The sequence below is a fragment of the Schistocerca nitens genome, chromosome 2 (genome assembly GCF_023898315.1).
Source record: "Schistocerca nitens isolate TAMUIC-IGC-003100 chromosome 2, iqSchNite1.1, whole genome shotgun sequence".
Lineage (NCBI taxonomy): Eukaryota > Metazoa > Arthropoda > Insecta > Orthoptera > Acrididae > Schistocerca > Schistocerca nitens.
Genome location: NC_064615.1, coordinates 767,470,485 through 767,496,596, shown reverse-complemented (window position 1 = coordinate 767,496,596; position 26,112 = coordinate 767,470,485). Strand labels below are relative to the sequence as shown.

The window sequence follows — 26,112 nt, the reverse complement described above, 5'->3', positions numbered from 1 at the left end:
GGACATCACACACATCCCGCCCAAAGCAGGATTCAACCCTGCGACCATAGCGGTTGCGCGGTTCCTGACCGTAGCGCCTAGAACCGCTCGGCCACCCCGGCCGGCGGCACTTTAGGAATCTGAAAAGTTCTTCTATTGGTGATCAGAATAGTTTTAGCGATATGTAATTCCTTCCTCGACTCCTCTTTCACTCCTCTATCCTGATGAAGTTGTTGGTCCAGTTTATAATTTTGCCCATAGCTTGCACATGGGCCATTCATTTCTGAAGCTAGTTTGTCCATTCCTTGATTAAAATTCAATGTTTCTTTTCTAAGGTTGTCGGGGAATATTTTCACATGTGCTTCGTGTGTTTTGGAGAGGATGCTGATACTTCTATTGTTCTTATTCCATGTATGGTCTTTTGTCTCAAGAAGTAAATAAAACAATGCAAGCATTGTCCCAATTTTGGTGAAATTTCTGTCTCCCAGATACCCTATAAATAGCTGTCCTATAGTAGAATTTGTGAAATAAGATTCCTTACAGTTGCAATGAGCTTGGCTTTGTATGTGTCCCAATGGCAATGCCTCAACATTGTTGCAGCTCCATGGACTGCAACTGTTTTCAACTGTACCCATTTGCACTTCTCAGCCAGATATCAGGAATATTCTTTCGTTAATTCTACTACAGATCCTATTGTATTACATTTCCTTCACTTCCATCAGATCTATTAAAAAAGCTGTAATTTCATGACAAATTTGCTTTCTACATATCTCGAAAAGCATCTTCTTCTTCTTCTTCTTCTTCTTCTTCTTCTTTTTTAACTTGCTAATGCTGTTCAGTAAAACAGTATGTTTTTGTGTCTCTTACCTACAAGAGATAAACATACAGAGGACCAGGACAGTGCAACGAAATATGACAAACTGTCTAACCATTCAATGAAGATCTCACAAATCTAACATTCTAGAGATTAAGACCTCAATAAAATATGACCCCTAATGATGGCATAAATATGCTGAAAAATGTCTGAGTAATAAGATTTTGTGGTTCATTGTTATAAGGCAGAACTCAATTCCCATAAGTAAATAGCTAACTTAAAACACCACTGGTAAGCATCGGGATTTGAACTGACAATTGCACGAGAAGAGTGCTGCCCCACATAGGTAAGGTGGCACTACAGCTGCAAAGTACTGTTTCAACACTCTTGTGATTGTTAAGGCAGATACCTCAACGTGAGAGCTAAGGACAGTTGTAATGCTTTTATGGATAGCTGGCATCAAAGAACTGAATTTTCAAACTATGTCTCAGAACTGAATTTTAAACTATGTCTCATATTTTACACACAAATGATTCAAAATACTTCACTAAGCTGGCATGAGAATATCAATGGCCATTTTACAAACATTTCCACTGATGGTACCAAGTATATGCTACACTGACAGAAGAAAGAAAAGGTTTTCATGCATGATATCGGTTTCTTGAGTGGTTCTCAATGCTAAACTCTGTCTGTACTATCCATACTTCACAGACAAGGTGTGGTTGGGCATCAAGTTGAAGTAGCAACAATATATCACAAGGATAACCCAAACAGTCTTATTGTCGGTTTCGAAATTTGCATACAGAGCTAAGGGGCAGCTAGGAATTATATTCAGTGTTAAACTCTTGTGAAAAGATCAATTTATGCTCTTTTTTTAATTTTTCTTTTCATTCGCAACTTCTCAGAGTAGAGAGGGCTCTTTGATATCTGTTCGAGTGGAGTGGGCTCTTTGATATCTGTCCCATTAAAGAGTCATAGTTCTATTCAGCCAATAACCAGACAAGCTGATAATGAAACAGCTGGAGAATTCCAATTGGGAATAAATGGGAGGGGCTTACCAGTTCCAGCATATGCCTTACAACTACTGGAAAAAAAAACTGAAAACTTTAGCTGGAAGCAGGGGATTGGAACTACACTGCTGCCTACACCATAAATTAAGAGGTGTTTGTTTCTATACAGCACCCTCCTGTTGTGCAGTTTCTCCCAAATTTAACTCTTGATAGTTTCACAGCAATGGCAACTTATAGGCTATCAGAGCATTTATATAGAATTATTTACGAGTGATTGCTGCATCAAACTACTATGTCTGTAGTGCTGCATCTGCTGCTGAACATCACTCACTCAGTAGTAAAATGATAAAATTTATTTCAGTCCATCCACTGACAACATACTGTATTTTATGGACTATAAGACGCATTTTTTTCTCTAAAAAATTGCCTCCAAAATTTAGGTGCACATTATACTCAAAATTAATATAAAAATATCCTGTGTTTGGTTTAATATTCCTGTCAGTCTTAAAAATGACCATAATCCAATGCCTCTCTCTGTCTGGCAACACTGGATTCAACTGGCAACAGCAGTGTCCTGATGCGATGAACACGAGTTGCGGGGATTCACAAGCTTGCTAACACTGTTTCTCTCCCGCACCATCACCATAAACACAGAACACTTTCTTGCCTGTGATGTGTCATTGCAGTCTACAGAGCCGGTGAACTTGAACTGAAGGTTATTTTTATTACTGCGAACAGTTTAATATTTCTGTTAGTAGCTAGTTTCATAATGGACAAAATAAAAGATATTCATATAATGTGGGCTATAAATTGAAAGTAATAGCACATACATAAGAACATGGAAACAGAGCAGCACAACATGAAAGTATGACAGTGTTGTGTATCTTTTTATGTCCACTTGTTTTTATAGTTCCGCTTTTAGCACCTTTCATGGCAACAGTTCTGTTACTTGGCACATCAATTGTCAGAAGAGTTTCATCCATATTCATTATTTGGTTTAGTACTACACTGGCTTTCTTTTGATGTTGAATAACAACATATTGATGTCTCAACAAATAATCCATTTAAAGTGTATACGGGAGAGGAATGGCACAAATGGGTGATGGATGAAACACAACATGAATTCATGCCAAAGCGAGCTTTAAAATAATCTACAATCAAACAACTGTGTCAGTGGATAAAACAGTCGTCGTCGAATGTGAGGGAAGACATAGTTGTTAATTCTTTCAAGAAAGTACCAACACTTTTGATGGCAGTGAAAACCATCTTATATATGTAGAGGCCAAAATGATGAGGAAGAGGAAGAAGAACAACAACATTAAGATGATGATTTTCAAAGATTTTATAGGTCAGTTCGGTTTTATAAACTAATAGTTTTTTTTAGTTGGCTTTGCAATCTAATAATAAAAATGGTAAAAATGTTATTTAAAAAAATTGATTAAAAATTAAGGTGCATCTTATACTACGTACTGTCTTATAGTCTATAAAATATTGTACAGAATAAATTACTAAATCAACTTGTACCTAAATTCAGTACCACACAGGAGCAGTCAGCCATAGGTACCTCTTCCAGGAATACCACAATACTTTTTTGGGGGGAAGGGGAGATCTCCGAAAATACTGAAGTAACAGTAGATGATACTGTACTTACTTTTTCCTTCGGCAACCAAAAGGGGTGAAAAAATACAGAATCAATTTACAGACATTGGCATCACTTCTCTATAGTAGATCTGGTGATGAAAAGCTATGAAACTGACAATTAACAATTTGCCCTTATTCAGATTATTAGTTCTGCTTCAGCTGTATGGTAAAACATATCTGAATGATCTTTCTGATCTGTATGTATAAATGTGGGGTGACAAATATGCACAACTTCCTTATAAATCACTTCATCGAAAGTAGTTTGCACCGGGAGTGTGAGGCCCCCCCCCCTCCCCCTCCCACTCCCCCCCCCCACTTACTAGTTGAGACACCACATAAAAACATAAAATTTTGTATCAACCTTGTTTTGACAGAGATAATATGGAGAGTAAAACCACAATATAATGGAAACCATATGTTTAAACCATTGCATTCTAGTGGTCCACTGGATGCAACGGACATTTACATGCCATTAGATAATGCTCTTATCAGAGGTGAAAGTAAAAGGGGTGTTCAAACACAGCAACCACAAAAAGGAAGATGTGTAGATCTAAATGTCTGTTACGGTATCAAACACCTTTGACAGCTATTTACAAATAACGATATCAGAAACTTCCTGGCAGGTTAAAACTGTATGCCTGACCGAGACTCGAACTCGGGACCTTTGCCTTTCGCGGGCAAGTGCTCTACCATCTGAGCTACCGAAGCACAACTCACGCCCGGTCCTCACAGCTTTACTTCTGCCAGTATCTCGTCTCCTACCTTCCAAACTTTACAGAAGCTCTCCTGCGGACCATGCAGAACTAGCACTCCTGAAAGAAAGGATACTGCGGAGACATGGCTTAGCCACAGCCTGGGGGATGTTTCCAGAATGAGATTTTCACTCTGCAGGGGAGTGTGCGCTGATATGAAACTACTACTTGGTCTGGCACACAGTTTTAATCTGCCAGGAAGTTTCATATCAGTGCACACTCAACTGGAGAGTGGAAATCTCACTCTGTAAACATCCCCCAGGCTGTGGCTGAGCTACATCTCCGCAATATCCTTTCTTTCAGTAGTGCTAGTTCTGCATGGTCCGCAGGAGAGCTTCTGTAAAGTTTCGAAGGTAGGAGACGAGATACTGGCGGAAGTAAAGCTGTGAGGACCGGGCGTGAGTCGTGCTTCGGTAGCTCAGATGGTAGAGCACTTGCCCGCGAAAGGCAAAGGTCCCGAGTTCGAGTCTCGGTCGGGCACACAGTTTTAATCTGCCAGGAAGTTTCATATCAGCGCACACTCCGCTGCAGAGTGAAAATCCTATTCTGGGAACGATATCAGAGTTCACAGAAATATGCTCGTGTAGCATAATCATCAAAGCAATGTGAGATATGGAAACTTAAGGCAATATTTTCAAAAAGGTCACACTACTGTTGTATGTAAGAAGGTCAAGTTCCGTATTATGGATGTACAGCAATGTCGACTTCAGATCTCTCCAGTTTCCCATTGCCAAAATAATTTTTTAGGCATGTGCATTCTCTTGTTGATAAATTTTTTAACCTGTGTAAGTTAATAATTAAGAGGAATCCTTTTTGCATAACAGAAGACTTGAGCCCTCAACTTTCTAATAGTCGAAACAGAGTTTGCCTTTTCTGGTGCAGGGCCACTAGTTTCCCATCCACTGCTTTCATTGCTGCTTCATTTCTGGCGGAAACTATCGCTCACACAGTTCACTCACAGTAACAAATCGGTGCGCAAAATCAGTTGCAACCTTTCATATGCTTACAGCACAGGAGGATAGCTGTAAAAGTAGTAGTCCTGTAGCAGTAATATGCTGATGGTATTGGTAGTAATATATTAGTTATTTGTTAATATAGTGAAATTTTTCATTCTAATGTGAATATGTAAACATAATAATATAGTATGTTGTCGAATACTAGGTAACAGAGCACAACATCGAACAAATAAACACACAAAACTGCTTGTGGCAGCAACAATATCACACACCTTCATTCAACCACATGATCTTTCAACTACTACATTTTCAACTTTCTCAGTCTATTTCTCCTTCATTGCTATTTTTCGGGTGCCCTTGTCTTGGATTATCTACAATCCAAGTGTGGTGTATTTTAAATCAGCCATTTCTTAAATGCTGAAAATGAAAGAGCAGACTCCAAGCCCTCATTAACTTTGGATGAATTTCCACTAGTGATAAACCATGACAAGCCAAAAATTTCATTGGGTTGTACTCCAGTTCATCAATTTAAATGAAGCCTACATAAGTCAACTCCTTTACAATAGCAAAAATATATATTCCAGTAATAAATTCGATTCTTTATCTGTGATATTGCACAACTGACAAAACCAAGATTTTGTCAATAAAGACCACATATTGTGTTTTCTGCTTATTCTCCTACCCATCTTATCGATGATCACTAGCAACTAGCAGTGCCTATATTATTAACAAGCAATGTGAAATCTTATGGCAACATTAACCAGCATTGTTCAACTGCTTATAAGGACAATTTTTATCACCTTGTGAAACTAAGTGCCATACCTAAGTGTAATTGTTTAGTGTAGATTGGTAGCATGTACAATATACTGTTATGTGTGTGTTGATGAAGAAATTGACACAAAGAATGGAAGAGTGAAACACACAGTGCAGAATGATGCGAGAGCTTTATAAATGACAGTCTAATAAAATGAAAACACAATAATGGTAAGAGACAATATCATAATTTTTTTACATAGTGGTGCATTTGAATGCTGTTGTTAATACCTTTGACTTCATTTCTGTTGTTCCCTCATATTTTGCTAGTTCTTCTTTCAGGCGCTGTATTTCCTCATTCGCATCTGGAAAATTTGAAAAAGACTGTTGCATACGATGAACATAACATTTCAATGGATATCTAAAGTATTCCCAACAATGCACTAAGCAGCAAACTCAGCACTGTAATATTCAATACACAAATTAAGGCCACATGCATCAAGTTAGTGGGATGTCAGTGAAGTCGCCATTGGAGCCATAAGCCAGTAATTACGACATGCGAATCATATATTAAAATTACCACAATTCAGAAAAAAATCGTGTTTTTAACAAATTCAGTCATTCTCATTTCCACTTATACTCTCGCATATACTCATACTAAGGCAAGCACTTTACTTAAAAATGTTGAATAACTTCTGGGCATAACTGGGACAGAAAGATGAACATAAACCAAAGCACTGTAACACCACTCACAGTCATATATACTATATAATCATATATCTAGATGATGTGACTTACCGAACGAAAGTGCTGGCAGGTCGATAAGACACACAAACAAACACAAACACACACACAAAATTCAAGCTTTTGCAACAAACTGTTGCCTCATCAGGAAAGAGGGAAGGAGAGGAAAAGATGAAAGGATGTGGGTTTTAAGGGAGAGGGTAAGGAGTCATTCCAATCCCGGGAGCGGAAAGACTTACCTTAGGGGGAAAAAAGGACAGGTATACACTCGCACACACACACATATCCATCCACACATATACATACACAAGCAGACATGTTTAAAGACAAAGAGTTTGGGCAGAGATGTCAGTCGAGGCGGAAGTGAAGAGGCAAAGATGATGTTGAATGACAGGTGAGGTATGAGTGGCGGCAACTTGAAATTAGCGGAGATTGAGGCCTGGTGGGTAACGGGAAGACAGGATATATTGAAGAGCAAGTTCCCATCTCCGGAGTTCGGATAGGTTGGTGTTGCTGGGAAGTATCCAGATAACCCGGACGGTGTAACACTGTGCCAAGACATGCTGGCCGTGCACCAAGGCATGTTTAGCCACAGGGCAGGGTGATCCTCATTACCAACAAACACTGTCTGCCTGTGTCCATTCATGCGAATGGACAGTTTGTTGCTGGTCTTTCCCACATAGAATGCATCACAGTGTAGGCAGGTCAGTTGGTAAATCACGTGGGTGCTTTCACATGTGGCTCTGCCTTTGATCATGTACACCTTCCGAGTTACAGGACTGGAGTAGGTGGTGGTGGGAGGGTGCATGGGACAGGTTTTACACCGGGGGCGGTTACAAGCATAGGAGCCAGAGGGTAGGGAAGGTGGTTTGGGGATTTCATAGGGATGAACTAACAGGTTACGAAGGTTAGGTGGACGGCGGAAAGACACTCTTGGTGGAGTGGGGAGGATTTCATGAAGGATGGATCCCATTTCAGGGCAGGATTTGAGGAAGTCATATCCCTGCTGGAGAGCCACATTCAGAGTCTGATCCAGTCCCGGAAAGTATCCTGTCACAAGTGGGGCACTTTTGGGGTTCTTCTGTGGGGGATTCTGGGTTCGAGGGGATGAGAAGTGGCTCTGGTTATTTGCTTCTGTACCAGGTCGGGAGGGTAGTTGCGAGATGCAAAAGCTGTTGTCAGGTTGTTGGTGTAATGGTTCAGCGATTCCGGACTGGAGCAGATTCGTTTGCCACGAAGACCTAGGCTGTAGGGAAGGGACCGTTTGATGTGGAATGGGTGGCAGCTGTCATAATGGAGGTACTGTTGCTTGTTGGTGGGTTTGATGTGGACGGACGTGTGAAGCTGGCCATTGGACAGGTGGAGGTCAACGTCAAGAAAAGTGGCATGGGATTTGGGGTAGGACCAGGTGAATCTGATGGAAGCAAAGGAGTTGAGGTTGGAGAGGAAATTCTGAAGTTCTTCTTCACTGTGAGTCCAGATCATGAAGATGTCATCAATAAATCTGTACCAAACTTTGGGTTGGCAGGCCTGGGTAACCACGAAGGCTTCCTCTAAGCGACCCATGAATAGGTTGGCGTACGAGGGGGCCATCCTGGTACCCATGGCTGTTCCCTTTAATTGTTGGTATGTCTGGCCTTCAAAAGTGAAGAAGTTGTGGGTCAGGATGAAGCTGGCTAAGGTGATGAGGAAAGAGGTTTTAGGTAGGGTGGCAGGTGATCGGCGTGAAAGGAAGTGCTCCATCGCAGCGAGGCCCTGGACGTGCGGAATATTTGTGTATAAGGAAGTGGCATCAATGGTTACATGGATGGTTTCCGGGGGTAACAGATTGGGTGTCTATCGACCTGCCAGCGCTTTCGTTCGGTAAGTCACATCATCTTTGTTTCAGATATATTTTTCCCACGTGGAATGTTTCCCTCTATTATACTATATAATCATATTAATATAATAGAGTGAAACATTCCACAAGGGGAAAAATATATCTAAAAACAAAGATGATGTGACTTACCGAACGAAAGTGCTGGCAGGTCGATAGACACACAAACAAAGACAAACATACACACAAAATTCAAGCTTTCGCAACAAACTGTTGCCTCATCAGGAAAGAGGGAAGGAGAGGGAAAGACGAAAGGATGTGGGTTTTAAGGGAGAGGGTAAGGAGTCATTCCAATCCCGGGAGCGGAAAGACTTACCTTAGGGGGAAAAAAGGACGGGTATGCACTCGCACACACACATACACACATCCATCCACACATATACAGACACAAGCAGACATATTTAAAGACCAATAAATATGTCTGCTTGTGTCTGTATATGTGTGGATGGATATGTGTGTGTGTGTACGAGCGCATACCCGTCCTTTTTTCCCCCTAAGGTAAGTCTTTCTGCTCCCGGGATTGGAATGACTCCTTACCCTCTCCCTTAATACCCACATCCTTTCATCTTTCCCTCTCCTTCCCTCTTTCCTGATGAGGCAACAGTTTGTTGCGAAAGCTTGAATTTTGTGTGTATGTTTGTTTGTTTGTGTGTCTATCGACCTGCCAGTGCTTTCGTTCGGTAAGTCACATCATCTTTGTTTTTAGATATACTATATAATCTACACACAGTCATTATCCTAACTGGCCTGGCAGTAGCACTTTGGAACTTTACAATCACCCTCCACAATGCTAAATGGCTCGTGTCCATCAGTACATGCTATTCCTTCGCTTCTCCACTTGAAAATCACAATACCAGCAGTCGACCTGGGCAGCTTTAGAAGCGTTGAAACATCCCTGACGGGTCTGTTACTCGTGTGACATCCAATGACTAGTCTACGTTCAAAGATATTGTGCTCTCATAACTGATCCATACTGTGATTACAGCTTCTCTACTGACAACACAACACTCCTTGCCTCCTTTTATACTGGCAAGTTCACTTCACATCTCGTGACATCTACTGGGAAATTCTGCATTACATAGGTGTGTCCAGATATTTCTTATCAGATCGTGTAGATGGTCAATCTACACTGTATGAACTTTTTACGTTATCTCCACTTCTCCAACAGAAGGCACAATTATGAGCTCAGACATAACACACACACCTTCAAAACCCGAATTTGTCTCTACATTGCTTAAACAGAGTGTAAGTATTTAGCCACTCTACTGTCTGACATAATTTCAGTCACATACCATAAGGAGTTCTGTACACCACAAGCAACACATTAGTTGTGAAGTAAAAAATTGTCTGCCAGTGGGCAGAACCATATCATGCCATCTCTGGGAAGGAGGCGTGGCACAGTCAGGTCTCTGACAGTTACTATAGCCTTTTGTTTCCAGTGATTTTTGCTCTGTGTGACGCTCATCTTCCTTAGTCAAGTTTCCTTGGCTATAACATTAATTTTAAGCCAGATATACACCAAAATGAGAATGGTTTCCACTGCTTTTGTAGTCACCTCAGTTCATGTTGAATACTATGGACTAATTTCCTATCTTGACAGACAGTGTGCTCTCTTGGGACCAGGGCATGTGAGAAGCTTTAACAACTATAAATTCTAATAAACATTAATAATAAATATTCTTTCTCAGACCAAAAACGTATGGGAGGATAATCTGATTAATGTCCCTGAAATCTTAAAACTCAACGTAGGAAAATAAACACCTACAACCATCCTTATGATCTGTTTTATTTTGTAGCTAACAGTTTTGGCACTTCAAGGGGCCACCTTCAGCCTTTAGTTGATATTGAAGGGGTTATCACGAACCATGTATACACTGCATCAATGGCCAACATAACTGGTTTACGCAGACTATCTGTAACTGTGATGTCAGCACACCAACCATCAATGCCAACTACACAATAAATAAGATTATAAGGACGGCTGTAGACCCCTTTCATTTTCTTATAATAGTGAATGGCCGTGGTCCCTACGACATCCAGCCAAAAAGAGGAAATACAAAAAACTTCAAACTCATTTTTTCTGATCAAATCCAAAATATCAACAAACGCAAGTAGCAATTGTGAGGCTAGAGAAAGAACAATAAATAATATAACTTTAATTTACTCATATTCATACATGGAATTAGTTGATTTCCATTAACATCTTAAAAAATAACATATTTTCTGCTAAATTCAGTTTTAGAAGAAACAGTTTGGCACATCGCATTTCGGCAGTGTTGTTCTCTGGAGTGTGACCACAGATCGATAATGCATTATTATACGAGTTACTGAGCACATTAGCATTGTAGCATGTGGTCAAATTGTATTGTAGCAAACTATATTTGCTTATGAAATTTATTATTAACAATCCATTCCAATTCAAAAGAAATATGCATAGATACAACACTAAGAGAAAGGCTGATCTTCACTACTTTGTGTTACATCTAACTTTGGCACAGAAATGGGTGAATTATATTGCTACAAAATTTTTTGGTCAATAACCAAATAGCATTAAAAATCATACAGATAGCCTACCAACATTTAAACACAAATTAAAAGAATTTTTGAAAGACGAATCCTTCTACTCAATTGATGAATTTTTAGATATAAATTACTATTAAAAAAAAAAAAAAAGGAGGAGTATGTAAAGTATTATCATTACAAAGTATGGTATTCATGATCTATGAGACAAGTATTAATCTAATCTAAGCTCATCACTGTATTTGGTCTCCAAAGAAACTTTAGCATTGGTGCCGGCAGGGCAGAGCAACATTAATAATTTAATTACAGACACAGGTCTCTAATGCTGAACTAAAGACTTCTACACTGACATATCAGGGCCAGAATAAATGATACCTGTGATACAATCGACAATATTGTTAGCGCCGTCTTAATAGTCAAACAAAGTGAAATTGTGATGCAGTTACGGTACTGAACTTGCAACCAGGAGAAAGGGAGGTTCACTATCCAGTGATCCAGATTTATGTTTTCATGGTTTTTCTGAATCACTTTAGCCAAATGCAAAGACAATCCCTATGAAAAGGCCACACTCATATGCTGCCCCACCCACATTCAATAAAAGTTGCACTTAATCTTTCATGACCTCACCATCACTGGGGCATTAAACAATATCTCTTCCTGTACTTCAATGATAAAACACTAGCTCTGCAAAACCATTTCATTCTGCTGCACACATTTTAGCAGCTCCCTTTTGAGCAATGCATAGTGTGATACAGGTGTGGTGAAACAGAGAAATTGTTTTTAGAAAGGAAATCAGTACCTTCTTTTCACTATCAAAGGAACCCCTAATGATGTTTACAGTGCCCAACATATTTTCTACCAGGTATCCACAATATTGGCTACTAACAACAGGAGGATGGGACTGGAGATACCCAATGGTGAGCATAGCATGAGGCTATACAGCATAGCTTAACTGCTTGCTCGATGAGTAGCACACAACACTGCTACAATACTAGAGGTGTTGATACAAAGCAGAACAATCACAATTTATAAACAAAACAAAGCAAGCACTGCATTATATCTCCAACAACAGTTTCCGAAGTTGGCATTTCATCAGAAAGCAATCCAAGGAATTTCGCAGAGTGAAAATGAAGTGGCAGACAAAATAGAAGTGTTTCTTCAAGATGGGTCTGCAGAATGTGTGATGATGTACACACTCAACTGTACGGACAATGTACATGATGACAACAAGTGTTTAACAAGTGTAAGTGATACTAAAACAGGTGTCAAGCCGTGTAGTTCATTATCCTTGTCAGACAGGAAGTTACAAACCCCGTCTCCGGTTAAGTGTAGTAAAGGACATATGTCCAAGGAGTGGGTACTAAACACAATTACGTACATGCAGCATAGTAAAAAAAAATAATAATAATAAAAAAAAATAAAAAAAATTATGAACAGATTTCAAATAAGTATGCAGCAAAATGGCCGTGTAGTGCATAAGCCAGGGCTGGCCAAACGCTGCACAGTGTGCAGACGTGCGAAAGTGCTGCACATGTGTGCACGTGTGCGACAGCGACATCTGTTATTAGACATGTGTCCTAAATGAACGGCGTCGGATCCACTTCCCTGTTTATGTGGTACAAGCAAGAGCGCAACATACCCAGTCTTGTTTACCCCTGGTGACCATAACCTTAACAGAGAAGTACTAAGAAATGGCAGGTACTGTGAAAAAGCAAAGGATGGGAGATCTATGTTCTCAGTCGTTTAAAAATGACTGGGAACTGCAATTCTTTTTTGTAGCCATTGGCGAAAACTCAGTGTTTGCTGTGCCACCGAATAATAGGCGGACAGTGTAAGTTTTCAATTGAAAGACACTACAATACATATCACAAAGACGAGTGTAGTGTACTCAACAGTGAAGAACGGCAAGCAAAATCAAATGTCCTTAAGAAAATGGATGAGACACATCAACTCAATTTTACTGTACATCAAAGTAACTGATACTTCTTGAACTCTTAGTTTCTTGTGTTACATTTATGTCTATTTTACTGTATGCTGTACAATGTACTATTTTAAATATTCCAGAATGACAACCACATTAAATCTTCACTGCGAGCAAGTTTTAAAATCGCATTTAGAATTTCACAATCTGGGAAACCCTTTTCCGAAGGGGAGTTTGTGAAAGGATGTCTGATTGACGCTGCAGAACTTGTGTGTCCCACAAACGTTAGCAGGTTTCAAGAAATCAGTCTATCCAAACAAACAGTGACAAGACGTATCAGTGCTATGGCCGCCGATGTGCACAGTCATCTAATAAATAAGGCTAAAGACTTTGTTGCTTTCTCTGTTGCGCTCGATGAAGCAACAGATCTTACAGATACATCCCAGGTTGTGATATACATACGAGGTGTCGATAACGCACTTTGTGTAACAGAGGACGTTTTGGACTTAGTACTTTTGAAAGAGACTACTACAAGTGCGGACTTACTCCAAGCTGTTGAGCAAGCGATTGATGGTGTCAGTATGGACTGGAATCGGTTAGTCTCAGTGACCACAGATGGAGCACCATCAATGCAAGGCCATCAGAGAGGACTCGTAGCACGGATGCACAAAAAGCTAGGGCGCACAGACGAGACGTTGTATGGGATTCACTGCATTCTGCATCGAGAGGCACTTTGTGCAAAATCAATAATGTTAGCAAACGCCATGCACATTGTTGTGAGTACTGTAAACTATCTGAAGACACATGGGCTTACGCATCACATTTCGGCGGTTCTTGGAGGTATTAGGAGTGGAGTACGGCGACATACCTTACTATACCGAAGTACGCTGGCTCAGTCGAGGTAAAATGCTGAAAATATTTTTTGATTTTTGTTTGGTCATAGTAACATTCTTACATGAGAAGGAAAAAAGTGAACCTATGTTGGAAGACCCTTGTTGGATATCAGACCTTGCATTTCTCGTGGACATTACGTCTCATATGAACAGCCTGAACGTCAGTTTGCAAGGTGAAAATAATTTAATTTCTGACATGTTGGAAAAAGTATATGCCTTTGAAAGGAAGCTTGCACTTTGGGAGAGCCAGCAGCTATTGACAGAAAACACTGCACATTTCCTGACTCTTGGACTGGTCCATGAAAGTGCTAGATTTCAAGAATTCGTGTCAATAATCGTAAAAATTAAGAAACAAATTCGAGCACGATTTGCAGATGTTACAAGTTTGTCTTCTGTCATTCTTCACTTTGCTCGACCGTTCTCGTCATCAGTTGAAGATGCTCCGAATGATCTACAGATGGAAATGATCGACCTACAGTGCAATACAAGACTGAAGTACAAGTTCTTTGCAGTGCGAAGTACAAAAGAGTTCTACGAAAATTTTTCACAACAAGAATTTCCACGCCTGCACCGAGACGCCGCGAGAGTTATGTCCATGTTCGGGTCGACAAATGTTTGTGAAAGATTTTTCTTGGTGATGAAAATCAAGGTTTCGATCAAGCATAAGTGATGAAAATCTTCCCAACTGTTTGCGTTTGTCAATGAGCCATGCTTTTGTGCCCGATATTAACTATATCATTTCTCCAAACGTGTTTGGATCTATTCCTTTCATGATTAAAACTTATTGTTTACTAACTGTGCATTATTGCCTCATTCTGCTCCATGTTACATTATCAGGAAAATTGGTCATTAAACTGATTGTTCCAATGTATACTTACATTTAGGATTTTTTTTTTTAATGTGTGAAGGGCTACGCTCAGCTGAAGTCGATAAAACATAACTTTCATCTAATTGTCGGTTATTATGCAGCTTTCAGACGGAACTGATGAAATATATAGCAATAATGGTATTGAAATAACAGGTGATCATCGAGAGGTCTGCGGTTATCATTCTGACAGAGGTCAGTGAAACAGAAATTATGTGGGTGTAACTGAGGGCACCGAGAATTAGTTATAGGAAACCTTGCATTAGTTTAATGTTATTTGAAATCATGAATAAGGTTCGCTGGAAGTCGCTAAGTGCTCTCTTTCTTAAATACTAGATCAAAAACATTACGCGTATTTACGTGCTGTCAGTCAAGCTGCCTTAATAAAAACCCACAGATGTTAACTGTATTACTTGTCTTACTGGGTTAAACTGTTAACATAAAAGTAGACGTCTCAATGAGTAGACTGTGACAGTATTTTAAATGTTTAATACGCAAAATACCTTCCCATGGTTGGCTTGCAAGCTGTGGAAAGAGCACTAGAACGCACCGGTACAGAGTATAGCAAGTGGATAAAGCAACTTCTGCGCGTAGAAACATGCACTACATGAACGCTGATGGCTGCAGCGTGCACGCTGTGACCCGGAAGTTGCACATGTGCAGGAGCACCGCACACGTGCAGAATTTCTGGCCCACCCTGGCATAAGCAGTACTACAAATGTTTAAGGGAGTAAATAGAGCACTTGTTACAAAAACTGTTGTTTGTGCATTTCAAGAATGCTTGACAAAATTTACAGGATGTGCACAATACTGAACTCCTACATTAACACAATTTGATGTGCACAAAATAGATTACAGTGATTTCAAGGGACGCAGTGGATGGTTGCATTTCTGACCAACTGAGATTTGAAGAGGAAACATATGAAAGGAACCCTGGAAACTAGAGGTACCAAGAGAGTTGTATCACGGTCAAGTAACATCAATGCCTTAACATATTGATATATGGTTATGCCAAGCGTTAATCTGGATGGTAAATTGGTTGGAAAGTTATTTACCGTGTTGTGAAAAGTTGGAGGTGCTCTGCCCCTATGATGTTCATAATCTTGCAATGACAATAAGAAATATTTAAATGTCACAGCAAGCAAGAGTGAGAAAATGCGCATCAGAACAACAACTATGGTATGAGCACTGCTTTTGGCCAATAGCTGGTCAAAAAACTTGTTTTTTCTTGATTCCTGTCTGCAAATAAAAAATCATACTTGTTTAGAGCAAACTATCCCTCCTGAAAGGGTGTGACATTGCAATTCATTCCACTTGGAGCCACTGGACAAATTCAGCCTCTGTATATTTGTTTTTCTCTGTGCCTATAAAACATACTATCACACTATCGGAAGTTCCATGACAAACTGTTTCATATTTGGTTCCATGTCATCACATTCCATCAGTCCTCATCACCCAGTTACACCAATATGATTCTATAGGGATTCTTTAATGGTGGCTACCTATCTGAACATCCTGCGCAGTTTGTAGCTTCCAAGGAGTTCGCCTTCAATTTTCATGGTGCGAACCTCTGTGACCACTACGGTGCGTCATTTTTCATTTGTGTTCGTGGTGCAAGTTAATGGTTTGTTTTTAACATTTCTTGATCTCTACAACTCCCACACACCCATTTTATGCTGCCCTCCTGATGCACATGGTGAGTCATTAACAGCTAATATTTTTTCCTGTCACAACTCTGAACATTACATTTTCAAATAAGCCTTATTAAAGATTAAACTTGTGACCTTACACTCAAGGGGTTCCTTGTAAGTAATGACTTTAAGGGCAGATGCACAACAGGAAAGTCAATGTTGAGATTAAGTGCATGTTTTGCTGTAGCCAAGGCACAAACATATACTGGTACAACGATTCTCTCAATTACTTACCACTGCTCGCATGGAGACTATTTGTTTGATTCCCTGTGTCCAGTTTAGATTTTAGTCTGATACAAAAAGTTTGAAACGAAGTTCATTAGCACTGGGAAATCAAGTCAGAAACTAATGGCATCAGCAAAGAGATCAACATGCACACCATCAAAATGCCAATGCAGAAAGATCTGTCAAGGGTTGAGAGCATTATTATTATTATTTCTTTCCTTTCTCAGACCTTAGGTCTGGTTCGAAATGAAAGTGACGCGGACCTTGATCAAGCGTGACTTCCTTTTAACTGTACGGTATATGTTACATTGCGTTTAGGAATTTTCGGGTAATTGAACATGTATCAATAATTACGGATTTCTGTAGTTGTATATATATGTTTGGATGTAGCTGTATTGCGTTGATGTACTGGTGGATATTGTGTGGTATGACTCCTGTAGTTGATAGTATAATTGGTATAATGTCAACTTTATCCTGATACCACATGTCCTTGACTTCCTCAGCCAGTTGGATGTATTTTTCAATTTTTTCTCCTGTTTTCTTTTGTATATTTGTTGTATTGGGTATGGATATTTCGATTAGTTGTGTTAATTTCTTCTTTTTATTGGTGAGTATGATGACAGGTTTGTTATGTGGTGTTTTTTTATCTGTTATAATGGTTCTGTTCCAGTATAATTTGTATTCATCATTCTCCAATACATTTTGTGGTGCATACTTGTATGTGGGAACGTGTTGTTTTACAAGTTTATGTTGTAAGGCAAGCTGTTGATGAATTATTTTTGCAACATTGTCATGTCTTCTGGGGTATTCTGTATTTGCTAGTATTGTACATCCGCTTGTGATGTGATCTACTGTTTCTATTTGTTGTTTGCAAAGTCTGCATTTATCTGTTGTGGTATTGGGATCTTTAATAATATACCTGGTGTTTATTGTTTGATCCTGTATTGCAATCATGAATCCTTTCGTCTCACTGTATATATTGCCTTTTCTTAGCCATGTGTTGGATGCGTCTTGATCGATGTGTGGCTGTGTTAGATGATACGGGTGCTTGCCATGTAGTGTTTTCTTTTTCCAATTTACTTTCTTCGTATCTGTTGATGTTATGTGATCTAAAGGGTTGTAGAAGTGGTTATGAAATTGCAGTGGTGTAGCAGATGTATTTATATGAGTGATTGCTTTGTGTATTTTGCTGATTTCTGCTCGTTCTATAAAGAATTTTCTTAAATTGTCTACCTATCCATAATGTAGGTTTTTTATGTCGATATCTCCCCTTCCTCCTTCCTTTCTGCTTAATGTGAATCTTTCTGTTGCTGAATGTATGTGATGTATTCTATATTTGTGGCATTGTGATCATGTAAGTGTATTGAGTGCTTCTAGGTCTGTGTTACTCCATTTCACTACTCCAAATGAGTAGGTCAATATTGGTATAGCATAGGTATTTATAGCTTTTGTCTTGTTTCTTCCTGTCAATTCTGTTTTCAGTATTTTTGTTAGTCTTTGTCTATATTTTTCTTTTAGTTCTTCTTTAATATTTGTATTATCTATTCCTATTTTTTGTCTGTATCCTAGATATTTATAGGCATCTGCTTTTTCCATCGCTTCGATGCAGTCACTGTGGTTATCCAATATGTAATCTTCTTGTTTAGTGTGTTTTCCCTTGACTATGCTACTTTTCTTACATTTGTCTATTCCAAAAGCCATATTTATATCATTGCTGAATACTTCTGTTATCTTTAGTAATTGGTTGAGTTGTTGATTTGTTGCTGCCAGTAGTTTTAGATCATCCATGTATAGCAAATGTGTGATTTTGTGTCGGTATGTTCCAGTGATATTGTATCCATAATTTGTATTATTTAGCATGTTGGATAGTGGGTTCAGAGCAAGGCAGAACCAGAAAGGACTTAATGAATCTCCTTGGTATATTCGACGCTTAATCTGTATTGGCTGTGATGTGATTTGTTTGGATATTACGTGTGGTTTTCCAATTTTTCATTACTATGTTTAGGAACTGTATCAATTTAGGATCTACTTTGTATATTTCCAATATTTGTAGTAACCATGAGTGGGGTACACTATCAAAAGCTTTTTGGTAATCAATGTATGCGTAGTGTAGCGACCTTTGTTTAGTTTTAGCTTGATATGTCACCTCTGCATCTATTATCAGTTGCTCTTTACATCCTCGTGCTCCTTTGCAACAGCCTTTTTGTTCTTCATTTATAATTTTGTTCTGTGTTGTATGTGTCATTAATTTCTGTGTAATGACTGAAGTTAATATTTTGTATATTGTTGGTAGGCATGTTATGGGGCGATATTTAGCTGGGTTTGGTGTGTCTGCTTGATCTTTTGGTTTCAGATAAGTTATTCCATGTGTAAGTGTATCAGGGAATGTGTATGGGTCTGCAATGTAACTGTTAAATAATTTAGTTAGATGTGAATGTGTTGAGGTGAACTTCTTTAGCCAGAAATTCGCTATTTTATCTTTTCCAGGGGCTTTCCAATTGTGAGTAGAATTAATTGCTTGGGTGACTTCATGCTGCAAAATTATCACTTCAGGCATTTGTGGTTATCATCTTGTATGTGTCTGTTTCTGCTTGTATCCACCGTGCATGCCTGTTATGTTGTACCGGGTTTGACCATATGTTGCTCCAGAAGTGTTCCATGTCTGTTATGTTTGGTGGATTGTCTATTTTAATGTGTGTGTTATCTATTGTCTGGTAAAATTTCTTTTGGTTTGCGTTGAATGTTTGGTTTTGTTTCCTTCTATTTTCACTTTTTTTGTATCTCCTAAGTCGTTTGGCCAATGCTTGTAATTTCTGCTTCTTCTCATCTAATTGCTCTATCGCTTCTTCTTGTGATATTTTACCTAACCTTTTTCGTTTTTTTTTCTGACATTTCATTTCTTATAAATTGTGTTAGCTGTCCGATGTCTTTTCTCAGTTTTTCTATTTTGATCTGTAGCCTGTGTTGCCATGCTGGTTTTGTGGGTTTCTTCTGTGTGTTGGTTGGTTCTGATCTCTGCCTAGTGTGTATATTTAGTGTAGTGAGTGCTCCTATATAAACCAGTAGTTGTAACTCTTCCATAGTTGTATATTCATTTATTTTGTTGTGTATGATTGTGTTGATAGTTTTTATTGTTGTTTCGACTTGTGGGTTACTTGGCAGTCTATGCAAGAATGGTCTAATGTCTGTATTTGTGTCTTTGTATTCTATATATGTCAGCTGAAATTTTTCTTCTATATCTAACATGTGTGTCACTTCGTGTTCTATTTGTGCTTGTTCTGGTGGCTGTCGCAAGATTTCGTTTTCCTCTGATTGTTTAATTGATGCGTGTTGTTCTTTGTTTGTTTGCTCTGGGATGTCTGAGTCCATTACTCTATTTTCCTCTTCTTCTGTTTGCACATTATTTTGTTCCAGTATTTGTTGTACTTGTTGTTTGATGTTTTCTAATTCTGACTGGGGTATCCTGTTATTTTTGATTATTACACGGATCTGATCAGCTAGTCGTTGTTCTGTTAAAAATTTTAATTCTGGGTATCTGGTAATAAATGTTGTGTATACTTGTGATCTGTATCCAGTTGTGTTGGTTCCTAGGTTTGTTGCTTGGTAATAACAGAACATGAGGTGTCGATTAACTTCATCTGACCATCTCATCCTCTGCCTTTGTTTTCCTGCAAAACACCTCTATTTGGATTTAAATCATTTTCCAGTTGGCTAGCAGTGTCGTTACCATTGTGGGCGGGCATAGGGTTCAAGCGTCGTCCCCGACCATGACGGCGCTTGTCCGAGGCTTCTTTAGTTCTGTCCTCAACCAACTCATCACACTAAAAGGGGGGTTAGCCCTATTAGTGGTTTGTTCTTTTCGTCGCCTTTTATGACTGGCAGAACATTATTATTATTATTATTTCTTTACTTTCTCAGACGTTAAGTCTGGTTGAGAATGGAATATGACGCGGACCTTGATCAAGCGTCACTTCCTATTAACTGTACGGTATGTGTTATATTGCATTTAGGAACTTTCGGGTAATTGAACATGTATCAATAATTACGGATTTCTGTAGTTGTATATATGTGTTTGGATGTAGCTGTATTGCATTGATGTACTGGTGGATATTGTGTGGTATGACTCCTGTAGTTGATACTATAATTGGTATGATGTCAACTTTATCCTGATACCACATGTCTTTGACTTCCTCAGCCAGTTGGATGTATTTTTCAATTTTTTCTCCTGTTTTCTTTTGTATATTTGTTGTATTGGGTATGGATATTTCGATTAGTTGTGTCAATTTCTTCTTTTTATTGGTGAGTATGATGTCAGGTTTGTTATGTGGCGTTGTTTTATCTGTTATAATGGTTCTGTTCCAGTATAATTTGTATTCATCATTCTCCAGTACATTTTGTGGTGCATACTTGTATGTAGGGACTTGTTGTTTTAAGAGTTTATGTTGTAAGGCAAGCTGTTGATGTATTATTTTTGCGACATTGTCATGTCTTCTGGGGTATTCTGTATTTGCTAGTATTGTACATCCGCTTGTGATGTGATCTACTGTTTCTATTTGTTGTTTACAAAGTCTGCATTTATCTGTTGTGGTATTGGGATCTTTAATAATATGCTTGCTGTAATACCTGGTGTTTATTGTTTGATCCTGTATTGCAATCATGAATCCTTCTGTCTCACTGTATATATTGCCTTTTCTTAGCCAAGTGTTGGATGCGTCTTGATCGATGTGTGGCTGTGTTAGATGATACGGGTGCTTGCCATGTAGTGTTTTCTTTTTCCAATTTACTTTCTTCGTATTTGTTGATGTTATGTGATCTAAAGGGTTGTAGAAGTGGTTATGAAGTTGCAGTGGTGTAGCCGATGTATTTATATGAGTGATTGCCTTGTGTATTTTGCTAGTTTCTGCTCGTTCTAGAAAGAATTTTCTTAAATTGTCTACCTGTCCATAGTGTAGGTTTTTTATGTCGATAAATCCCCTTCCTCCTTCCTTTCTGCTTAATGTGAATCTTTCTGTTGCTGAATGTATGTGATGTATTCTATATTTGTGGCATTGTGATCGTGTAAGTGTATTGAGTGCTTCTAGGTCTGTGTTACTCCATTTCACTACTCCAAATGAGTAGGTCAATATTGGTATGGCATAAGTATTTATAGCTTTTGTCTTGTTTCTTGCTGTCAATTCTGTTTTCAGTATTTTTGTTAGTCTTTGTCTATATTTTTCTTTTAGTTCTTCTTTAATCTTTGTATTATCTATTCCTATTTTTTGTCTGTATCCTAGATATTTATAGACATCTGTTTTTTCCATCGCTTCTATGCAGTCGCTGTGGTTAACCAATATGTAATCTTCTTGTTTAGTGTGTTTTCCCTTGACTATGCTATTTTTCTTACATTTGTCTGTTCCAAAAGCCATACTTATATCATTGCTGAATACTTCTGTTATCTTTAGTAATTGGTTGAGTTGTTGATTTGTTGCTGCCAGTAGTTTTAGATCATCCATGTATAGCAAATGTGTGATTTTGTGTGGGTATGTTCCAGTAATATTGTATCCATAATTTGTATTGTTTAGCATGTTGGATAGTGGGTTCAGAGCAAGGCAGAACCAGAAAGGACTTAATGAGTCTCCTTGGTATATTCCACGCTTAATCTGTATTGGCTGTGATGTGATATTATCTGAATTTGTTTGGATATTAAGTGTGGTTTTCCAGTTTTTCATTACTATGTTTAGGAACTGTATCAATTTAGGATCTACTTTGTATATTTCCAATATTTGTAGTAACCATGAGTGGGGTACACTATCAAAAGCTTTTTGGTAATCAATGTATGCGTAGTGTAGAGACCTTTGTTTAGTTTTAGCTTGATATGTCACCTCTGCATCTATTATCAGTTGCTCTTTACATCCTCGTGCTCCTTTGCAGCAGCCTTTTTGTTCTTCATTTATAATTTTGTTCTGTGTTGTATGTGTCATTAATTTCTGTGTAATGACTGAAGTTAATATTTTGTAGATTGTTGGTAGGCATGTTATGGGGCGATATTTAGCTGGGTTTGCTGTGTCTGCTTGATCTTTAGGTTTCAGATAAGTTATTCCATGTGTAAGTGTATCAGGGAATATGTATGGGTCTGCAATGTAACTGTTAAATAATTTAGTTAGATGTGAATGTGTTGAGGTGAACTTCTTTAGCCAGAAATTTGCTATTTTATCATTTCCAGGGGCTTTCCAATTGTGCGTAGAATTAATTGCTCGGGTGACTTCATGTTGCAAAATTATCACTTCAGGCATTTGTGGTATCATCTTGTATGTATCTGTTTCTGCTTGTATCCACCGTGCATGCCTGTTATGTTGTACCGGGTTTGACCATATGCTGCTCCAGAAGTGTTCCATGTCTCTTATTATTATTATTATTATTATTATTATTATTATTATTATTAGCTGACAATATATACTTGTCACAAAAAGTTTGACCTTTCCTTTATGCGCAAACTGCAACTTCTGATATTTGGAACACCTCCCAAAAAATTGATGTTAAACAAAGAAAACTATAGATAACATATTTAGCCTTCCTCTACTCTGACAGTGCAGATATTACGGATAGCAAGGTAAATTCTTCTGGTTCTCTCTGACAACATTCATTTCTTGCAACTTTTTTAAATTTCAATGACTCACAATCTATCTGCTCTTTCTGAAAATCGTCTAACATCAGTGAGAAATTACAACGAATCATTATTTCTTGCAAAAAGAACCTGATGCAATAGTGTTACTTGATACAGATTGCTGTCCAGTGATTGAAAAATTCATGTTCTGAGTAACATTAGCAACTTTCCGATAATAGAAGTTCTCAAATATTTAGATTTCAAACAGTATAAAACAGTGAACCCACCACCTCTGATTCTTTACGAAATAAAATTCCCATTAATAAAACAGCATTACTTTACAAGTGCATTAATGAGTTAGATATTTGACATTAAGTACGTAAGATAGAAAAAGTTTAAAAAGATTTGAAATTATGTTTAAAGTTTACTGGTAGCTGCTAAGTGCTCTCATTATCAAACATTGGATGAGTACAGTCTGTGTAATTTTTACTCTGCTTTAAGCAAAGACTAGTTTTTCAAGTCTCCATGTTTGAGACTTCATATCTCTTGAACTATGTGTTGGGCAATAATAGAATTTTGCTGGCACATCCAGTGATAAATGTGGATGCTGTCTGAAAAATATGTTGCACATAGAGTTAGTACTACAAAAGCGATAAATTAAAATGTCATATCTGAGGCTGAAGTTTTACTGTATGAACAGCAAATATGTACTAAGAAATAATTTCTTTCCTTTCATCATTTTATAGAGAGGGGGTCAACAAGTTTCTTAAATGCTCACAATTACATGTAAAGTTTATTGGAAGTCAGTGCGTGCTCATGGTGTATTTTGTACGTAGTCACTTACACTGCCTCAGCGCACACAATTTCTACCTGTAATACTTTTCTTACTGTGTCAAACTTTCAACATAAGATTATACCTTTTAATGAGTATGTTATGACAGAATTTTAATTTTCTAATTTTTTCAATAATTATGTGAAATAATGAAAATAAAATTTTTGATGCCCCTGGAAGCTCTTAGATAGCAACCTGCAACTAGGACTAGGCGCCGTGCAGTAATATAGATAACACTAAATTTTAAGAGTTTCACGGTGTTTTATGACCACACAATGTGTGCTAAGTGTCGATGACAACACATATCAGATGCACCAAAAATGCTATACGAGAATTAGAGATTATATTAGAGATTAGATTAGTTTTCGTTCCGTGCTGAGGAAATCCTCATGGATGTGGAACATGTCAATTTTTTTTTTTTAAGCTGAAATAACAATACTAATAGTATGAATATATACAATAAATCATTTGTTTCTATTAAAAAATTCGTCAATGAGTAGGAGTTGGCCACTAGTAAGTCTTTCAGGCTCCTTTTAAACTGATCTTTATTTGTAACTAAATTTTTTATGTTTACTGGCAAATTATTGAAGATGAGTGTTCCTGAGTAGTGGACCCCTTTTTGAACTAAAGTAAGTGCTTTTAAGTCCTTGTGCAGATCATTTTTGTTCCTGGTATTGTATGTATGAACTGAGCTGTTTGTTGGAAAAAGAGATATATTATTTAGGACAAATTTCATTAATGAGTAAATATACTGAGAGGCAGTAGTTAGTATACCCAGTTCTTTGAAGAGGTTTCGACAGGACGTCCGCGAATTTACTCCACAAATAATACGTATTACACGCTTTTGGACTCTGAAAACTTTTGTTTGACTTGAAGAGTTACCCCAAAATATTATACCATATGACATTATGGAATGAAAGTAGGCAAAGTATGCAAGCTTTTTCATTTTTATGTCGCCTATGTCTGCTAACACTCGAATTGCAAATACAGATTTGTTAAGGTGTTTCTGCAGTTCTGTGGTGTGCTCTTCCCAACTGAACTTATTATCAAGTTGTAATCCCAGGAATTTAAGACTGCCAACCTCTTCTATCTCCTCTTCTTCGTATTTTATGCATATGCTGGGTGGAAACCTCTTACAGGTTCTGAATTGCATATAGTGAGTCTTTTTGAAGTTTAATGTCAGTGAGTTGGCTTTAAACCATTTATTAATATCCATGAAAATATCATTAGCAGATCTTTCTAGAACTACACTTGACATACTATTTATTGCAATACTTGTGTCATCTGCAAACAAAACGAACTCTGCTTCTGGCAGTGTAACTGATGAGAGATCATTAATGTACACAAGAAAAAGCAATGGCCCTAAGATGGATCCCTGTGGGACACCACATGTAATTTCTTCCCATTCTGATGATGACTGATGACTTAATTCACTAGTCCCTTGCACTGACACCCTTTGTTTCCTGTTAGTGAGGTATGACTTGAACCATTTTGCAGCACTGCCCGTGACACCATAGAATTCTAATTTACTTAAAAGGATGTTGTGGTTCACACAATCAAATGCCTTTGACAAATTACAGAAAACACCTGCTGCTTGCAATTTGTTATTTAATGAATTAAGTACATTTTCACTGTAGGTGTAAATAGCCTTCTCGATATCAGAACCCTTCAGAAATCCAAACTGTGTTCTTGATAATATGTTATTTGTGGTCAGATGGTTCAGCAGCTGCCCGTACATTACTTTTTCTAAAATTTTTGAGAATGCTGGCAAAAGTGAAATCGGTCTGTAGTTTGATGGTATCTCTTTATCCCATTTCTTGAATAGAGGCTTAACATCTGCATATTTTAGCCAGTCAGGAAATGTCCCAGTTATAATTGACTGGTTACACAAGTAACTTAGAATTGAACTAAACTCACAAGAATATGCCTTAATTAACTTTGTTGATATTTCATCGTACCCACTAGAATGCTTTGTTTTTAAAGATTTTATTATGGACGTTATTTCTTTTGGTGAAGTGAGTGATATATTCATGTACTTGAAGCTATTTGTGAAGGCT

The 26,112-nt window shown here is 38.1% G+C and overlaps 1 protein-coding gene across 1 annotated transcript in view; it reads right to left on the bottom strand.

The window, feature by feature from the left end:
• LOC126237005 (GRIP and coiled-coil domain-containing protein 2-like) overlaps positions 1-26,112 on the bottom strand; it is a 323,096-nt gene that overhangs the window by 274,887 nt on the left and 22,097 nt on the right. The window contains exon 3 of the mRNA XM_049946730.1: positions 6,197-6,270. Within this exon, the coding sequence (XP_049802687.1) occupies positions 6,197-6,270 (74 nt within the window). The remainder of the gene's footprint in view (positions 1-6,196; positions 6,271-26,112) is intronic.